The following is a 19539-nucleotide window of genomic DNA, read 5'->3' as shown; positions in this document are numbered from 1 at the left end:
CTATTTATATCGATAACTTTGGAAGAAATAGAACTTAATTTATAAAAATTTTTATTTTTTAAGAACAAATTTAACTTTTCTCATTTCTTATCATTGGCCATATAGGTTTATATGAACGAAGTTTACATTCAATGAAATAATATGAATAAGTACATTTTTAGTTTAGTATGTTAGAGTATTAGAAAAAACACTGCTCTATTTGTGTAATATTTTCAGTCTGGTCTGCATTCTAGTGCATTACATTGAAAAAAAATTCAGATTCTGCAAGACACTCTATTTCTTAGATTCCTTTTTTCTTTCTTTCTTTTTTTTTTTTTTAAGACAGAGTCTCCCTCTGTCGCTCAGGTTGGAGTGCAGTGGCGTGATCTCGGCTTACTGCAGCCCCTGCTTCCCGGGTTCAAGTGATTTCCATGCCTCAGCCTCCTGAGTAGCTGGGATTATGGGCACTCACCACCACGCCCAGTCTCTTTTTATAACATTAATGTACATGCCACTCAAAATCTCAATGCAATCTAGAATAAACGTGAGTCCTACATTTTATCTGAATTTTTACTGAATAGTAACAACAAAATATTTAACATTTGAATTGTGATGAGGGGCAAAGAAGGCTTATGTTGTTCAATGACTGCATTTTATCACAGCTAGCAATTCAATCATAAATGTATTTTTTTTAGGCAGGATTTGATTTATTACAGTATGCCACAAGCTGGGATTGCAAAAAAAGCACCATATAAGGACTAAGCAGTATTTATACATCCTTCTTGTTTTGAAGACTGGTACACTGCAATCACACAATTTCCAGCTAAAATGCAGTCATTACACTGCACAATTAGCAGGCAGATGACTAGAGTCTAGGCCATGTGGGACTTTAAAAAGAGACCAACTTTACTGCTTATGACAAAGCAATTATGAAATTATATATATTCCTGGGTGAGGGGGAACGAAGAATTATTGCTTAATGGTTACAAGAGTTTTTGTTTGGGATAATGAAAAAATTTTTTACATATACAGTGGTGAAGGCTGTACAATGTTGTGAATGTAATCAATGCCAATGAACTGTACACTTAAAAATGGGTAAAGTGGCAAATTTTATGTTTTATATATTTCACCACAATCAAAAAGTAAGCAAGCAAGAAATAAAATCATATGTATTCCCACTTAGCAGGGCTGAAATATCTAGATGTTTAGTAAGATTTAGTATTAATATCTTAGTGTCTACTTACTTAAATATGCTAAATTTGTATAATTCTACCTTATTTATAAAACTTTTATTGGTGAAAATATGAAGTATCTCAATATAAAACAACAAAATTACTTGCCTAATTGCCTTTCTTTTTTCTTGTTGATCAGAAGAGATATATGCCTTCATCTCATCAGTAGCACGACGAAGTTGAACTTCTAGGTTCTAAACAGAAAGACTTAAGTTTTAGGGAAGACTTTGATATAGAAAAAACTCAGAAATGTTTTTGATCTACTTTGTCTTACCTTAATCATACAATTTGTATAATGGTATCTACTTTCTTCTTGAAGACATTCTTCACGGAGTCTTCTAACTTCCTATAATATATAATTTTAGATAGGCAACATTATCGAAAGAATGAGACAGACATGGTGATGATGACTTTAGATGTACAACAAAGGACTACCATCAGAGTCATTTTCTCTTCTGCAATTTTAACTTTGTTTATTCTATCACAATAGGAAATAATCTTTTTCTAGAGAATACTCATACCACCCCTGCAAGTCCAATTGTATTTTTTGAGACAGAGTCTCGCTCTGTTACCCAGGATGGAGTGCAGTGGTGCAGTCTTGGCTCACTGCAACTTCCTCCTCGCAGGTTTAAGCATTCTTGTGCCTCAGCCTCCTGAGGAGCTGAGACTACAGGCACATGCCACCATGCCTGGCTAATTTTTGTATTTTTAGTAGAGACGGGGTTTCACCATGTTGGCCAGGCTGATCTCGAACTCCTGGCCTCAAGAGATCCTCCCACCTTAGACTCCTGAAGTGTTGGGATTACAGGCATGATCCACTGCACCTGGCCCAAGCATACATTTATTAAGTACCTACTGGGTGTCCAGCACTGTTCTAAGTGCTGAGAACACAGAAGTGAACAGGCAGGTTCCCTGCTTTCACTGAAGTGGAAGAAACCAACATAAACAAGGAAACATAATGAAGGATATTTGAGATGGGGATAAGTGCTATGAAGGAAATTCATCAGTAGAATGTGATAGAGGGACTGGGTGGGCGAGATTGGGAAGGAGAGTGGATAACATCAGGTAATCAGAGATCTCTGAGAGGTGGAGACACTGAGGCTGAGACCTAGTGAAGAAAAGGAGAGAGGAGGGCAAAGAGTTAGGAGCAGAATATATCATGCAGAAGGGAGGAGTACATGCAAAATCCCACAAGTGTAAACAAGCTTGGCCTGTTTGAAGTTTAGGAAGAAGGTCAGAGTGGCTGAAACTCCATGGATGAGGAGTAGAGCACATGGACATGAAGTTCATAAGGCAGGTGGAGCCTTGTAGATCACAGTTTGGTGGTTAGATTTTATTTTAAGTGCAACAGGAAGCCAATGAAGGGTGGCAAAAATTTTTAACAGGTTTCTTAGGCTGCCCTATGGAGAATGAACCTTAGGAGAGCAAGAGTAGAAGCAAGAGAATAGGTAAAAGGTTTCTGTGGAGGCCAGGCAGCAGATAATGAGCCTTGTACTTTGTTGGGGGTGGTACAGATGGGAAATTCAGTGTGTACAAATTAAAGAAATAAAGATCTCTGGAGCTTTGGAGACAGGCTTGGGAGATGATGATAAAGATTTGGGAATCTTTTGACATTGATGTAGTGAAAATGTGCACACACAGGCAGTATTTAAAACATTTTTTTTAGAGACAGAGTCTTGTTCTGTGGCCCAGGCTAGAATGCAGTGGTGTGATCATAGCTCACTGTAGCCTCAAACTCCTGGGCTCAAGTGATCCTCCTGCTTCAGCCTCCCGAGTAGGTGGGACTATAGATGTGTACACAGGTAGTTTTTGCTAAATTGTTAAAATAAAAACTCTCTTCTTACCTGTTCTAATTTGGACCGATTGCTTTCGAGGCCTGCTGCACAGCTATCATACTGGGATTTCTTTTCATCACACTCCTGGGTCAGTTCCTAGTATAAAAAGGGAAAATGATTGAATAAGTGAAAAACAAAGGTCCCAAACATGGCTCTGAAACAATGCATGCCCTTGTCAGTCTTGTAACTTAACTCTAAGCTTCTTGGCATACTTAAGAGTTATTTATACAACAACCAGACATTTGAGAATTATGATAGATGAAGGTGCTGATAAGAACAATAGCTACCATGTATTGAGCTGTGTGCCAGGTTCTTTGTTAGGCGCTGGGGAGACAATAGTGAATAAAACAGCCAAAAATTTTTCCTCTCAAGTAACGTTCAGACAAGTAAACAGGCTGCTGAGAGCTATGATAGGAAAACACAAGGTGTTACAGAAGGCACACAGGACTCCGGGGAACCTAACCCAGGTTTGGGGATCAGTGAGGACAACTTCCTGGAGAAATTGATATCTAAGCTAATCACGAAGGATTAGTAAGAACAGTTAGGTGGAAGATGAACAAGGGGAAGAGAGTATTTAAAAACAGGAACACTATGTATAAAGTATTGGAAGCTACAGAGAACAAGAACAATTAAGAAACTTACAAGTAGTTTACTATGCTGGTTTATTTATTTATTTATTTATTTATTTATTGAGACGGAGTCTCATTCTGTTGCCTAGGCTGAAGTGCAATGGTGCAATCTTGGCTTACTACAACCTCTGCCTCCCGGGTTCAAGCAATTCTCCTGCCTCAGACTCCCAAGTAGCTGGGATTACAGGTATGTGCCACTCTGCCTGGCTAATTTTTATATTTTTAGTAGAGATGGGGTTTTACTATGTTGGTCAGGCTGGTCTTGAACTCCTGATCTCAGGTGATCCACCCGCCTTGGCCTCCCAAAGTGCTGGGATTACAAGTGTGAGCCACCGCACCCAGCCTATGCTGGTCTATTTCTGGGAAATGGTGAGGGGAGGCTAAAGACCTACCTAGGCAGGGGCTCATTTAGAACTTCGTAAAACATTCTAGGGTGTTTGAATGACAATAACTAAATCTCATAATGACACCTCAAAAGAGATATTAATACCACCACATAATGCTTGGAGAAAGTTCAGGGAGTCAAGTACCTTGCCAAAGATTATACTGCTAAAAAAGGGTGGAGTCTGCCAGGCGCGGTGGCTCACGCCTGTAATCCCAGCACTTTTGGAGGCCCAAGGCGGGCAGATCATGAGGTCAAGAGATAGAGATCATCCTGGCCAACATGGTAAAACCGCTCTCTACTAAAAATACAAAAAAAAAAAATTAGCTGGGCATGGTGGCACGTGCCTGTAGTTCCAGCTACTCAGGAGGCTGAGGCAGGAGAATCACTTGAACCCAGGAGGCGGAGGTTGTAGTGAGCCGAGACCGCGCCACTACACTCCAGCCTGGCCACAGAGTGAGACTCTGTCTCAAAAAGAAAAAAAAAAGGTGGAATAACAATTTGAATTCAGGTTAAGTAGTTTCTTTATTGTGAAGGGACAGGGAGGAATTTTAAATTTTGTTTTGTTTAAGTTGTTTCAAAATTTCTTCTAATGTAGTATTTTGAATGGGATAATTTGAAAATCTCCTGCTACAAACACCTAGAAATGCTAAAAATACTGTCATGCATGGGAAGATGTTTCAGTCACAATGGACCACATATATGATGGCAGTCCTATATGATCATAATGGAGCTGAAAAATTACTATCACCTTAGTGATATCACAGGCATCATAATGCCATAGTGCAACAAATTACTCATGTGTTTGTAGTGATGCTGGTGTAAATCAATCTACTGTCAGTTGTATAGAAGTATAGCAATACAATTACGTACTGTATATAATACTTGATGATAATAAGCCACTATGTTACTGGTTTATGTATTTACTATGCTATATTTTTTATTGTTATTTTAGAGTGTTCTGCTTTTACTTATAAAAAGTAAACTGTAAAACAGCCTCAGGCAAGTCCTTCAGGAGGCATCCAGAAGAAGGCATTGTTATAGAAGATGACAGCTTCATGTGTGTTATCGCTCTTGAAGACCTTTCAGTGGGACAAGATGTTTCAAGGTGGAAGACAGTGATATTGATTATCCTGACGCTGTGTAGGCCTAGGTGTGTGTTTATGTCTTAGTTTTTAACAAAAAAGTTTAAAAAGTGAAAAAAGGCTGGGTATGGTGGCACACTCTTGTAATTCCAGCACTATGGGAAGCCAAGGCGGGTGGATCGCTTGAGCCCAGGAGTTTGAGACAAGCACAGGCAACACAGCAAGACCCCACCTCTATAAAATAAATAAATAAATAAATCAATAAAAATTAGCCAGGTTTGGTGGTATGTGCCTGTGGTCCCAGCTATTCCTTAGGCTGAAGTGAGAAAGCTGCTTGAGGCCAGGAGGTTGAGGCTGCAAAGGGCCACTGCACTTAGCCTGGGCGACAAGAGCAAGACCCTATCTCAAAAAAAAAAAAAAAAAAAAAAAATTTTAACCTTTTTTTCTTCTAGAGACAGAGTTTTGCTCTTGTTGCCCAGGCTGAAATGCAATGGCACGATCTCCACGCACTGCAACCTCTGCCTCCCGGGTTCAAGCGATTCTCCTGCCTCAGCTTTCCAAGTAGCTGGGACTACAGACATGTGCCGCCACGCCAAGATAATTTTGTATTTTCAGTAGAGACAAAGTTTCACCATGTTGGCCAGGATGGTCTCAAACTCCTGACTTCAGGTGATTTGCCCACCTTTGCCTCCCAAAGTGCTGGGATTACAGGCATGAGCCACTGCACCTGGCCAAAATGTTTCTTTAAATAGAAAAAAGCATATAAAAGAAGGATATAAAGAAACAAAATATTTTCATACCACTATATAATGTGGTTGTGTTTTAAGCTGTTATTACAAAAAAGTCAAATTTTTTTTAAAAAATTAGAAGTTTATAAAGTAAGAAAGGTTTTTAAAAGTTTTTTTCGAGACAGAGTCTCGCTCTGTCGCCCAGGCTGGAGCGCAGTGGCGCAATCTCAGCTCACCGCAACCTCCGCCTCCCAGGTTCAAGCAATTATCCTGCCTCAGCCTCCCAAGTACCTGGGATTACAGGCGTGTGCCACCGCACTCAGCTAATTTTTTTGTGTTTTTAGTAGAGACGGGGTTTCGCTATGTTGGCCAGGCTGGTTTGGAACTCTTCACCTCATCATCCGCCTTCCTCAGCCTCCCAAAGTGTTGGGATTACAAGTGTGAGCCACTGCCCCTGGCCAAGAAAGCTACAGTAAGCTAAGGTTTTTTTTTTTTTTTTAAATTTTACATAAATTTAGAGTAGCCTAAGTGTACAGTGTTTCTAAAGTCTATCATAGTGTACAGTAATGTCCTAGGCCTTCACATTGACTTACCACTCACTCACTGACTCAACCAGAGAAACTTCCAGTCCTGCAAGCTCCATTCATGGTAAGTTCCCTATAAAGGCATACCATTTTAAATCTTTTATACTATAATTTTACTGTACCTTTTCTACGTTTAGATGGGTGTAGATACACAAATACTAACCATTGTGTAATAATTGCCTACAGTATTCAGTATAGTCACATGCTGTACAGGTTTGTAGCCTAGGAGCAAAAGGCTATCTACCATATAGCCTAGATGTGAGTAGGCTATACCATCTAGGTTTGTGTAAGTACACTCTATGGTGTTTGCACAATGATGAAATCACTCAATTATGCATTTCTTAGAATGCATCCTCATCATTAAGTGATGCATGGCTGCATCTACAAATGCTTGGTAAGAGAGCAACATCCTTTCAAATCCTGAGCTGAACTGAACTCTCAAAGAAAGAAAAGAAATTAACAGGACCAAAAAGAAAGGGTAATATTATGGCTATCCTTGGTGAAGGGAATTGGTAATGGCAGTCTTGGTAACATAGTGATTTTAATGTTCAGGCAGAGCAGATGCAAAGCCTTAGGTCTGTGCAGAGTGGGAAGTCAGAACTGAGTTAAATCTTAAGTTGTTTTCAACCTGCGAAACTGTGAGTAAAGGGTTAACACCATCCTGAGAATGACCTTGCATGGTTTCCCGCTGCACCGTTTCCTTAGAAACAGGATAGTTAGCACAGATGAGTAATGTGTATGCTGCCTTTGTTGTGTGGGACTGCATCTGGGTTGGGGTCACTAGTACAGAATAAAAGATTGCTGGGAAAAGGGGATGTGGCTTCTACGTATCAAAGTGACCTACAGACACCCAAGGCTCTCAAGGGTGAAAGTCACATCCAAAATGGGAAAAGGGGCCGCAGAGCCTATGTACTTAGGTAGCTGCTTGCCTCTCAATGAGATGAAGGTGCTATAGTTGATAAAATCCTTTTTTGGTCACAAGTCTTACGGTCAAATTGATCACTATGCAGCTGTGATAGTGATCATAGCTGTCCTCAGGCAGCTCTGGAGTTTGAATTTACCCTATCTACATGGTCTAAGAACTTCCAAGCTGAGAAATTAACTCAATATTAGCTCCAAGTTTGTGATATTTCTAAAACACAAGTTTGTGATATTTCTAAAACACTGCAAAACCATTGTAGAGGGACATACCCTCCATCCTGGATGCCAGGATTCAAGAGACAAATTCTATTAATGAAAGCTCACAGTCCCAAAGTATAAAACATGTAAGGGAAAAATCAATTCATCAGGAGTGAGAAACAGAAGATATAAATAACAGGACTATGCCTAAAGGAACTTAGGATACTAGAAATAAGCCAACTAAATAAGTATATTTAAAATAATAAAAACTATAAAGGAGGAACTGAAATCAAAAGACTACAAACAGTGAGGCCAGGTTCAGTGGCTCATGCCTATAATCCCAGCACTTTGGGAGGCCGAGGTGGCCAGATCACTTGAGGTCAGGAGTTTGAGACCATCCTGGCCAACATGGTGAAACCATGTCTCTACAAAAAATACAAAAATTAGCCAGGCGTGGTGCGCATGCCTGTAGTCCCAGCTACTCAGGAAGCTGTGGCAGAAGGATAGCTTGAACCTGGGACACGGAGGTTGCAGTGAGCTGAGATTACAACACTGCACTCCAGCCTGAGCTACAGAGTGAGACTGTCTAAAAAAGAAAAAAAAGAAAAAGTGAGAAAAAATAAAAATGAAAAAGACAGTCATTGAAATTAAAAATTAAATGGATGGAATAAACATAATATTAGATGCCACTGAGGAAATAAAAGAATGAACTAAAACACAGAGCTGAAGAAATTATCTAGAATTCAACACAGACAAAAATATGAAAGTGAGATTAAGTAACAGGGAACAGAATAAATATCTCTAACATATCTCTAATATAAGTAGTTGGAAAATAGACCACAAAAAATGGGAGAGAAAATATCTGAAGGTATTATGTAGACTTTTTCCAGAATTCATGGAAGACACAAAACACAAATTCACAAAAGTGAATAAAATTCAATATACACTCAAAACATGGTAGTGAAATTTGGACAACACCAAAGAAAAAGATAAAAATATGAAAACCAGTTATAGGGAAGATATTACCTAAAATAAATGATAAACTGATAGCCGACCCTTCAATAAAATAAAAGAAAGCATGAAAATATTTTTTTTTCTGACCACACCATTATTTAAGAAGAAAAAAAAAAGATGGTTTACTTATTGTAATGATTCTTTACTGAGAACACTAAACACACACATATGCACACACATAAAACAAGGAAATTGTATTTCAGGAAAAAGAAAACTGAATCCAGAAATAAGGAGTAAAATGCAAGCAGTGATGGTGAAAACTTCTAAATATATAGGTAAATCTAAACAGGAAATGATTATATAAAGTTGTTATTATAATGCTAACAACCACCATGACAACTACTTTCAGAGATGTACAAATAAAGAAGTAAGGGCTGGGTGCGGTGGCTTATACCTGTAATCCCAGTACTTTGGGAGGCCAAGGCTGGTGGATCACCTGAGGTCAGGAGTTCAAGACCAGCCTGCCCAACATGGAGAAACCCCGTCTCTACTAAAAAAAAAATTAGCCAGGCGTGGTGGTGCACGCCTGTAATCCCAGGTACTTGGGAGGCTGAGGCAGGAGAATCGCTTGAACCCGGGAGGCGGAAGTTGCAGTGAGCCGAGGTTGTGCCATTGCACTCCAGCCTGGGCAACAAGAGCGAAACTCCGTCTCAATAAATAAATAAATAAATAAATAAAACAAATAAATAAATAAAATGCCAGAGGATAACAAAACACGTAAGGTAGAAGAGGGTGTCAAATTATTCTAAGGTTCCTGTATTGTGGAGATGTTAACAATTTTAGACTTTGTTAAGTGAGAAATATATATATATGATAAAAACCTAACAGTAAATCATATGAGAATCAAAGATAAAAAAAGGAAAAAAAGAGAAAAGAAAACAGAACTGGTACAATGGATGGTGTAAAAAAAAAAAAAAAGCAAGAGAAAACACACTAAATAATAGGATGTACAAAATAGAAAAAAATTCAAATGCTTCAAAAATTAGAGTAAACATAAATGGAATTAAACTTGCCAGTTGAAAGACAGATTCTCAAACTGGATGTAAGAAACTACACCCACACAAAATACATCTATCTATCTATCTATCTGTCTATCTATCTATCTACCTACCTACCTACCTACCTACCTACCTACCTACCTACCTATCTATCTACTTATCTACCCACCCACCTACCTACCTATTTACCTAGAGTGCAGGTCTTACTCTGTCACCCAGGCTGGATGCAGTGGTGCTATCATGTCTCACTTCAACCTTGAACTCCTGGGCTCAAGTTATCCTTCTGCCTCAGCCTCCTAAGTAGCTAAGACTATAGGTGTGTGCTCCCATGCTCAGCTAATTTTTCTACTTTTTGTAGAGATGGAGTCTCACTATGTTGCCCAGGCTGGTATTGAAATCCTGGGCTCAAGAGTCTCCTACCTCAGCCTCCCAAAGTGCTAGGATTACAGGCATGAGCAACTGCTGCCTGGCCCTACATGCTATTTATGAGACATATATAAGACAAAAATAAGGACATAGGAAGCTGAAAGCAAACAGAAATAAGAAGCGATACTAATCATAAGAAAGCTGGCATATACGCTTTAATAGTAGACAAAATAATACTCTGAGGCAAAAACCGTTATGTACCGTAATAAGGAATAAAGTTTAAAAATAAAGACAGAACATAAAATTCAACAGGAAGTTTTTTTTTTCTTCTTTCTTTGTTTAAAGACAGGGTTTCACTACGTTGTCCAGGCTGGTCTTGAACTCCTAGGCTCAAGTCATCCTCCTGCCTTGGCCCCTGAGTAGCTAGGACTATAAGCATGTGCCATTACTCTGGGCTGGCTTTCGTTTTTTAACCGGGAAGATTTTGTTTGTTTTCTCTTTTTTTGAGATGGAGTCTCACTCTGTCACCCAGGATGGAGCGCAGTGGCATAATCTCAGCTCACTGCAACCTCTGCCTTCCAGGTTCAAGTGATTCTGCCACCTCAGCCTCCTGAGTAGCTGGGACTACAGATGTGTGCCACCATGGCTGGCTAATTTTTGTATTTTTTGGTAGAGACAGAGTTTCACCATGTTGGCCAGGCTGGTCTCGAACTCCTGACCTCAAGTGATCCACCCGTCTTGGCCTCCCAAAGTGCTGGGATTACAGGCATGAGCCACCACACCCAGTCTGTTTTGTTTTTTGGTGTAATAAAATACACATAACAAAATTTGCCATTTTAACCATTTTTTAACTGTACAATTCAGTTGGCATTAAGCACATTCATAATGTTAGGCAACCATTACCAGCATCCACCTACACAACTCTTTTCATCTGAAAAAGTTTCAGTGAAACATTTTACTCATTCACTAGGAAGTTTAGAACACACTTTTATAAGCCTGATCTGATGAACACATGGAGAACCCTGTACTCAACAACTGGAAAATAGACATTCTTTTCAAGATCAAGTTCCCAAAAAAATTAGGTAGGCCTCGGATCTCTCCATAGCTACATTTAACCCTAGAAGACTATGGAGCTACACTTAAAAAAATCCTCAAGGAAAGAAAGCATGATCTAATAGTCAAATGGCTGTTGAAATGTTTAGGCAATAAACTAGAACATGCAAGAACTCATCAGGGAATATTGTTCTTATGAGTCTTTTTTGAGGACTTAACTAGAGGACAAGTTCCAGGCAATCAAAAGAGAAGTGAGACAAGGGGCAGTCAGTGGATTGGTAATGAGCACTGGATCTAATAATTACAGGTCTAGAGCTGAAAACCAAAGTAAGCAGTAGGGTAATAGAAGAGAATGTAAATGTTATATGCAGTGACAAGTTAGAAATGATACAACAAAGCCTTCAGGAAGAAGAAGGGGAAAAGAAGGTGGAAGGTAGAATAAGTAAGCTGGTTTCCTCATTGTTTTAATTGCTAGGGGTGGGTGGGGAAATGTCAAAGAATATCATTTAAAGCTAACAAGTCATAGTATAAGCATATTCCAGGTATAACGGCAAACACTAAGACAATACAATCTACTAAAATCAGGTGTTAGAGGAGAGGCAAGGGAGGGAGGAGGAACAAGAAATATACCAATTTCATGACTTCTCACAGTGGGGATTAATAGATGCCATCTAAAGAAATAAATAATGAATAGTAGAGTTAAAAGGCTAAAACTAAAACCATAAGCCAGAACACACACATGAGGGAGAGAAGTCGGGGGATAAATGAGGAGGGGAAAAAGGAGGAGAAGATTTTTTGTAGGCTTTAAAATTTAAAGCCAAGCATAAAGTAATGCCACCCAAACCAAATGTATTTGCATATTAACATATAAATATACCTATTAAAATAAACCTTTCAGATGACATGACATAGCAAAACCTAACTCAAGATCTATTCAAGAGACACACCAGAAACAAAATACCTTTTTTAAAAGTGGAAAGTATAAGGTGGGTAAAAAAAGTACAGCAACCAAATGTTAAAAAAAAGAAAGCAGATATTTTGATCTTGGTATCAGTCAAGGTTGATTTCAGTCCTCCCACCTCCTGAAAAAAGCTTTTGTTTTTAGAAAGTAGAACAAAAGTGTGGAGAACAAATTTAAGGTAGTTACTAAATAATTATCTGTTCATTAATTCTCAGAAAATTTCTGGAAAATACATATGGAGCTGTTAAGTCATGTGCTGGGGATGCTGAAAGAAATGATTTTTATTCTTTTCCTTAAATAACTCTGTATAGCTTTAATTATTGCTAAGAACATGATTTTACTTTTATATGAAAAAGTAATAAACAATAGTTATTTCATGGAAACTAAAAATTATCAGATTACATACTCAAAAATATAAACAGGCTAGGTGTGGTGGCTCATGCCTATAATCCCAGCATTTTGGAAGCCTGAGGTGGGAGGACTGCTTGAGCCCAGGAGTTCGAGACCAGCCTAGGCAACAGTAGACTCCGTCTCTACTTAAAAAAATTAAATGAATAAAATAAAATATGAATATTTCAGTTTTTTCCTACATATTAGCAATTATACATAATTATTCCATTTAATTACATATAATTTCTAGAACTGCTCCTAAGAAAATAAACATACAACTTTTCAAAATGCTATTCTAATTCTAGATGACTATAAAAGATTTAGATAAATTTAAGTTAGACATCTTTCATTGTTGATATGGTTTGGATCTCTGTCCCTGCCCAAATCTCATGTCAAACTGCTACCTCCAATGTTGGAGGTGGGGCCTGATGGGAGGTGACTGGATTGTGCGGGTGAAATTCTCATGAATGGTTTAGCCCCATTCTCTTGGTGCTGTTTTCATGATAGTGAGTTCTCATAAGATCTCATTGTTTAAAAGTGTGAGGCCCCTCCCCCCACCCCCTTGCCGCTCTAGCCGTGTGATATGCCTGCTCCCTCTTTGCCTTCTGCCATGATTGTAAGCTTCCTGAGGCCTCCCTAGAGGGTGAGTAGATGCCTGCATCATGCTTCCTGTATAGCCTGTAGAATCATGAGCCAATTAAGCCTTTTTTCTTCAGAAATTACTCAGTCTCAGGTATTTCTTTACAGTAATGCGAGAACAGACTAATCCAGTGGTGATGCTCTAATATTCAAACAGCTGTTAATATTCAAATTTAGAAAAAAATGCAAGTACCATACAAAGGAAATATACTCACACTTCCCTATAAAATTTCCTAATAGTTGAGGGTTGTCCATTAAAGTAAGTTACGTATTTTTAAGTATTCCTGCTCTTTAAAAGTGTCATAATGTATTTTTGTAGTTTCAAGTATTAAATATAGTTAAACAAGTTAAAAAAATAAATAGTATTAAAAATAGAGAACAGTGAATGTCAAATGGTGGAGGCCACCTGATCTCAATTTGTAGAGGGCATTCACCTTCTGACAATTTATGTTTAAAGCAGTGGTTAGAACTAGTTTCCAAGGAATGGTATTTGATTACTTCTCATAATCTATCATAGTTTGCTGTGCACGATGCCTCCTCGCAGTGCAAGTTCATTAACCTAAAGTTAACTTGTTACCACTCGTGGGCAGACTCTGAGCTTTTACCTGGACACAGAAGAGTATGACTTCATATTTATAGCTGTAACATCCATGTGATTTAAAGAAAAAAATCTCCTCTGGCTGAATTTGAGGATTTCAGCTTAAACTGCTTTTTCTCCTTCTCCCCTGCCTCCAATAATTTATGGCTAAATAAGCAGCATAAATTAAACAAAAACCTTTGTAGGTCATTTTTTTGGGGAGGGGTGGGAGACAGGGTCTCATTCTATCACCCAAGCTGGAGTACAATGGCACGATCATGGCTTACTGCAATCTTGACCTGCTGGGTTCAAGCAATCCTCCCACCTCAGCCTCCCGAGAATCTGGGGCTACAGGTACATGCCACCAAGCTCAGCTAATTTTTTTATTTTTTGTAGAGACAAGGTCTTGCTGTTAGCCAGGCTGGTCTCGAATTCCCGGGCTCAAGTGATCATCCTCCTGTCTCAGCCTCCCAAAGTGCTGGGATTACAGGCATAAGCCAACACAACTGGCCTATATGTCACGTTGTAATTCTCTTTTGAAGAATCGTTATCAATAAGATAATAATGATAATTTGTTTTCTATATTACCCAAGTAAAATATTCAGGGTTCTAACTAGCACATGTGAATAAGATAGAATACTAAAAGTATCATAAAGTCAAATTCACTTACTTGACATTTTTGACGCAACTGTCGTAGCTCTTTTATAACTGAGGCAAGAGCTGACTTCTTTTCAGATACCAGTGAATTCAGTTTTTTCACCTGTTTTTTAAACAAAAAATGTAACATCTAAAAAAGAATTCAAAAGAAGAAAAATACTACATACATAAAGATATTAATTTCAGTGTTAAATATGAGTAAAAAACTATAAATTATGTCAGTTCCAAACAACAGAGAAGTGCTTTAGAAAATCCTGATTCCTCAGCAAGGTGGAATACTAGACTATTTAATCATTCAAAATGTCAATTTTCAAGACTGTAAACCATTATGGTAAAATCTTCATAATCAAACATTGAACAAATAAAATAAATTATAAAATTGCCTTATACAACTCTAATCATGATGTATTATTTATGTAGGCATAAAAATATACACAAATATAGATGGAGTGACATTCAAAACACTACAGTATAGTCCAAATAGCATAAGTAATGATCCATCAGAATGGACACCAGTCAGAGAGATGAACAGGGTCTATTCTTTTTTGAGACAGAGTCTTGCTTGGTTGCTCAGGCTGAAGTACAATGGCGTGATCTTGGCTCACTGCAACCTCTGCTTCCCAGGTTAAAGTGATTCTCATGCCTCAGCCTCCTGAGCAGCTGGAACTGCAGGCATGCGACACCATGCCCAGCTAATGTTTGTATTTTTAGTAGGGACAGGGTTTCACCATGTTGGCCAGGCTGGTCTTGAACTCCTGACCTCAAGTGATCAGCCCACCTCAGCCTCCCAAAGTGCTGGGGTTACAAGTGTGAGCCACCGCGCCCAGCCTATACAGGGTCTTACATGCTAACCTTTTAGGAGTTAGATTGTGATGAGATCCAGAGGGTTCTGGGGGAATGGCCAATGTGGGCAAGGCAACTGGAGGGGGGTACTCTGAGGGTTTGGGCCAGCTATTTACCAACAAGTAATATAAGATTTCAACATTTTAATGCCTGGTGAAAGTGTACTAGTACATCCTGATTAAATACCAGTCCTGAAAATGAAAAGATTCTAAGAACATACACAGCAATTAAATAATTCTATTAGGGTGGTATGATCTGGGAAAACTTATTTTTCTTCTTAAATATTTATTTAATGTTATATAACTTTTGCACATTAAAAAAACAGAAAATGCATAAACAATTAGAATTTAAACAACCTTACTAGAATGAAAAAAATTTAAAAGAGATTGATAAAGACAGATAAGGCCAGGTGCAGTGGCTCATGCCTGTAATCCCAGCACTCTGGGAGGCTGAGGCAGGTGGAGCACCTAAGATTGGGAGTTTGAGACCAGCCTGGCCAACATGGTGAAACCTGTCTCTACTAAAAATACAAAAATTAGCCGGGCATGGTGGCACACACCTGTAGTCTCAGCTACTCAGGAGGCTGAGGCATGAGAATCACTCGAAACCCAGAGGCAGATGTTGCAGTGAGCCAAAGTCATGCCACTGCACTCTAGCCTGGGCAATAGAGCGAGACTCTGAAAAAAAAAAAAAAGATGAAAGAATATAATGTGCAGAAATTAACAGGTGAATGTTTCACTGAAAATAAAAACAAAACACCTGCCTTCTAGCTACACAATAAAAGAAAATTTAAATAAAAGTATCATCACCATTTCAGACATATCATCCAATGTTCGTCCTTTCATTTCATCAACTTCACTCTTCAGTGCAGATACTCTTTCTAGCTCTTCCTGGGTGTAACTATATCCGGATATACCCTTTTTCTCCTCCATAGTTTGCTATAAGTGAAAAATAAAAAGGCCACAAAACGTGTCAAAACCTTGCTGGCTCCCATAAGAAATATACAAATTTCATACATAACAAAAAATTGTAAATAGAATTAGTTTAGAATCCTAAAGGACAATCTTCGTGGACTTCAATTATTAGTTCATTCAATTACAAGCCTTTATATATCATAAACCTATGGTATCTTCAGGTACATAGGAAGTATTTCTAATTGTAGACTTTATAATAATGTTATGTACTTAGCACAGAACCTAAAACATAGGATACATTCAATAAACATTTGATGAAAGAATGAATTCTCAAATGATTAGCTATACTTGCATTTGTTCACTCATCCAATATTTATTATATATTTAAATGTGCCAAGCACAGTTCTAGGCACCAGCTATACAGCAGCAAATAGAACAGGAAAAAAAGATCCCTTCCCTCACAGAGCTTACTACTGGTGGGAATAAATAAGCAATATGTAAATAAGTAAATAAATAAATATAGTATAACCACAAGGTGGTTAGAGAAGATGATCCCGAGAAGATGACATCTGAGCAAAGCCCTGTAGGAAGTGAGGGAATCAGCAAGTGCAAAAGCTGGGAGCAAACTTGGCCAGTTCAAGAAACAGTAAGGAGGTGCAGTGAGAATAAGGTGGGGATAAAGGAGGGGTTACATGTTGCTCAGCTGGTTTGCTAGGTCTCAGTGTATATCTACTGTCCCTTGCACTCCCTAAAAAGTATCCTAGTTTAGATAATAAGTTATATTGTTATCTTATTTTTAAGCCGATGAAACAGCTTTGTTTTATTTAAAATGAGATGGGAGGCTGTTGAAAGGTTCAGAGTTAGGGCAATTTAAAAATGATCACTTTAACACCCGTGCTGAGATCAGGCTAGGTAGGAGCAGGGAGAACAATTAGAAGACCGTCTCAATAGTTCAAGTTAGAGAAAATGGTAGCATGAATCAGGGTGGTGGTGACAGAAGTAATGAGAAATGGTTCTTTTGAAGGCACATCCAACAAGATAATGTGAAAATTAGATGTAGGGATGTGAACAAAAGTAAGGGATAAAGAATGAGTTCAAGGTTTCTGACTTGAGAGACTAACAGGATGAAGCTTCCATTTGTTGAGATGAAGAAGAATGGGGACTAGTTTGAGGAGGTGGTGCAGATCAGAAGTTTATTTTTGGACATGTTAAAAATTTGAAATATATATTAGGTATCAAAATGGAGAGGTCAAGATGCTATATGTGTAAGACTGCAATTAGGCCAGGCCTGGTGGCTCACACTTGTAATCCCACCACTTTGGGAGGCTGAGGCAGGAGGATCCCCTAAGATCAGGAGTTTGAGACCAGACTCGCCAACATGGCAAAATCTTGTCTCTACTAAAAATATAAAAATTAGCCGGATGTGGTGGTGGGCACCTGTAATCCCAGCTACTTGGGAGGCTGAGGCAAGAGAATCACTTGAACCCGGGAGGTGGAGGTTGGAGTGAGCCGAGATTGCACCACTGCACTCCGGCCTGGGCAACAGAGTGAGACTCCGTCTCAAAAAAAAAAAAAAAAAAAAAAAAAACCAGACTGGAATTAGAGGAGAAATCTAGGCTGGAGATATAAATTGGTGAGTTGTCACAATATAAGAGGGGGCCTTTACAACCATGAGACAGGATAAGATCACCAAGGAAGTAAAGATAGAAAGGAGATCCAAGGGCTACGCCTAGGGAACCCTAACATTTAAACTTTAAAGAAATGATAAGAAATCAGTAACGGAATAGGAATAGGAGTGTTAGTTTGGAAGAAAAACCAGGGAAGTGTAGTGTCTTAGAAGACAGAAGAAGTTGTTTTACAGGAAGGTGGAGTGATCAACTATGCTAAATGCTGCTACTAGGTCAAGTAAGAAAAGGACTAATAATTAATCATTGGATTTGGCAATGTGAAGGTATTAGTGACATGACAAAAGACTTTTTTTTTTTTTTTGAGATGGAGTCTCACTCTGTTGCCCAGGCTGGAGTGCAATGGTGCAATCTCGGCTCACTGCCACCTCCGCCTCCTGAGTTCACGCCATTCTCCTGCCTCAGCCTGCTGAGTTGCTGGGACTATAGGCACTTGCCACTATGCCTGGCTAATTTTTTGTATTCTTTAGTAGATACGGGGTTTCACTGTGTTAGCCAGGATGGTCTCAATCTCCTGATCTCGTAATCTGCCCGCCTTGGCCTCCCAAAGTGCTAGGATTACAGGCGTGAGCCACCGTACCTGGCCTTTTTTTTTTTTTTTTTTTTTTTTTGAGACAGAGTCTCGCTCTGTCACCCAGGGTGGAGTGCAGTGGCGTGATCTTGGCTCACTGCAACCTCCAACTCCTGGGTTCCTGACCTCGTGATCCACCCACCTTGGCTTCCCAAAGTGCTGGGATTACAGGTGTGAGCCACTGTGCACGGCCTGACAAAAGATATTTCAGTGGAATGGTAAGTGTGAAAACTGTATTGAAGAGAGTGCAGAAGAGAATGAAAGAACCAAAAGGAAAGAAAGACAAGGAAAGGCAGAATGGAAGAAGAGTTAAGATTTTGGCCTGTCAGCGGGACTGGGACCTAAAGAGAATTAGCCCCAAATTCTGTATGCAGTTTCCTCTTTAGGCATTACCAAATCTTAGGATATGCACAAGCAGAGTAAGACTCTCAAAAACCAAGTGGGAATCAGCAGATGGGTTATTAAAGAGCTGAGCAAAGATTGTAGCAGTCTCACAGTACTAGAGAGATGAAGGTAGGAATTCAAGACTTGCCAGGGTGCACCAGCTTTGGTAAATGCCTCACATTATCAACTGAAAACCTAGAAGGTCTACTCCTTAGAAGGGCTATAACCTAGGAGTAAGACCTACATCCTTGGAGTAAGGACCACTTCCTAAAGTCTCTACCACAAGTATAAGAACTGTATCTTTGGATTAAGAGAAAACTGGAGAAATACCAGCTTAAGGAAAAAAAAACAAACAAAAAAACCTACTCTCAACTTGATCAAGGTAACTTTCCAGAAAAAAATTAAATCCTCCTTATAGAAAAACAAATATAGTCAGAGCTTCTAAAATTTAATGACACTTTATACCCAACATTCAATAAAAAATTAAAAACAAATATAGTCAGAGCTTCTAAAATTTAACAACACTTTATACCCAACATTCAATAAAAAATTAAAAACAAATATAGTCAGAGCTTCTAAAATTTAATGACACTTTATACCCAACATTCAATAAAAAATTAAAAACAAATATAGTCAGAGCTTCTAAAATTTAACGACACTTTACACCCAACATTCAATAAAAAAATTACTAAGTAAGCAAAGTAATAGGCCCAAATGAATGAAAATCAAGAGAAAAAAATACATGGCCAGGAACAGTGGCTCACGCATGTAATCCCATCACTTTGGGAGGCCGAGAAGGGCAGATCACTTAAAGTCAGGAGTTCACGACCAGCCTGGCCAACATGGTGAAATTCCGTCTCTACTAAAAATACAAAAAAATTAGCCGGGTGTGGTGGTGGGTGCCTGTAGTCCCA

The 19539-nt window shown here is 38.8% G+C and overlaps 1 protein-coding gene across 47 annotated transcripts in view; it reads right to left on the bottom strand.

Moving 5' to 3' along the window:
• IFT81 (intraflagellar transport 81) overlaps positions 1 to 19539 on the bottom strand; it is a 90173-nt gene that overhangs the window by 9691 nt on the left and 60943 nt on the right. For 31 of the 47 annotated variants that reach the window (XM_077954963.1, XM_077954924.1, XM_077954930.1 and 28 more), the window contains 5 exons: positions 15881 to 16009; positions 14242 to 14331; positions 3056 to 3142; positions 1486 to 1557; positions 1320 to 1405 (listed from right to left, as the gene is read on the bottom strand). In XM_077954963.1, coding sequence (XP_077811089.1) covers positions 1320 to 1405; positions 1486 to 1557; positions 3056 to 3142; positions 14242 to 14331; positions 15881 to 16009 — 464 coding nt within the window. Of the gene's footprint in view, positions 1 to 1315; positions 1406 to 1485; positions 1558 to 3055; positions 3143 to 14241; positions 14332 to 15880; positions 16010 to 19539 lie in introns of all 47 variants that reach the window. The other 16 variants (XM_077954934.1, XM_077954946.1, XM_077954939.1 and 13 more) reach the window with 1 other exon arrangement.

Source organism: Macaca mulatta, chromosome 11 (genome assembly GCF_049350105.2).
Source record: "Macaca mulatta isolate MMU2019108-1 chromosome 11, T2T-MMU8v2.0, whole genome shotgun sequence".
Taxonomy (NCBI): Eukaryota; Metazoa; Chordata; class Mammalia; order Primates; family Cercopithecidae; genus Macaca; species Macaca mulatta.
This window is presented reverse-complemented; position numbering and strand designations above follow the sequence as displayed.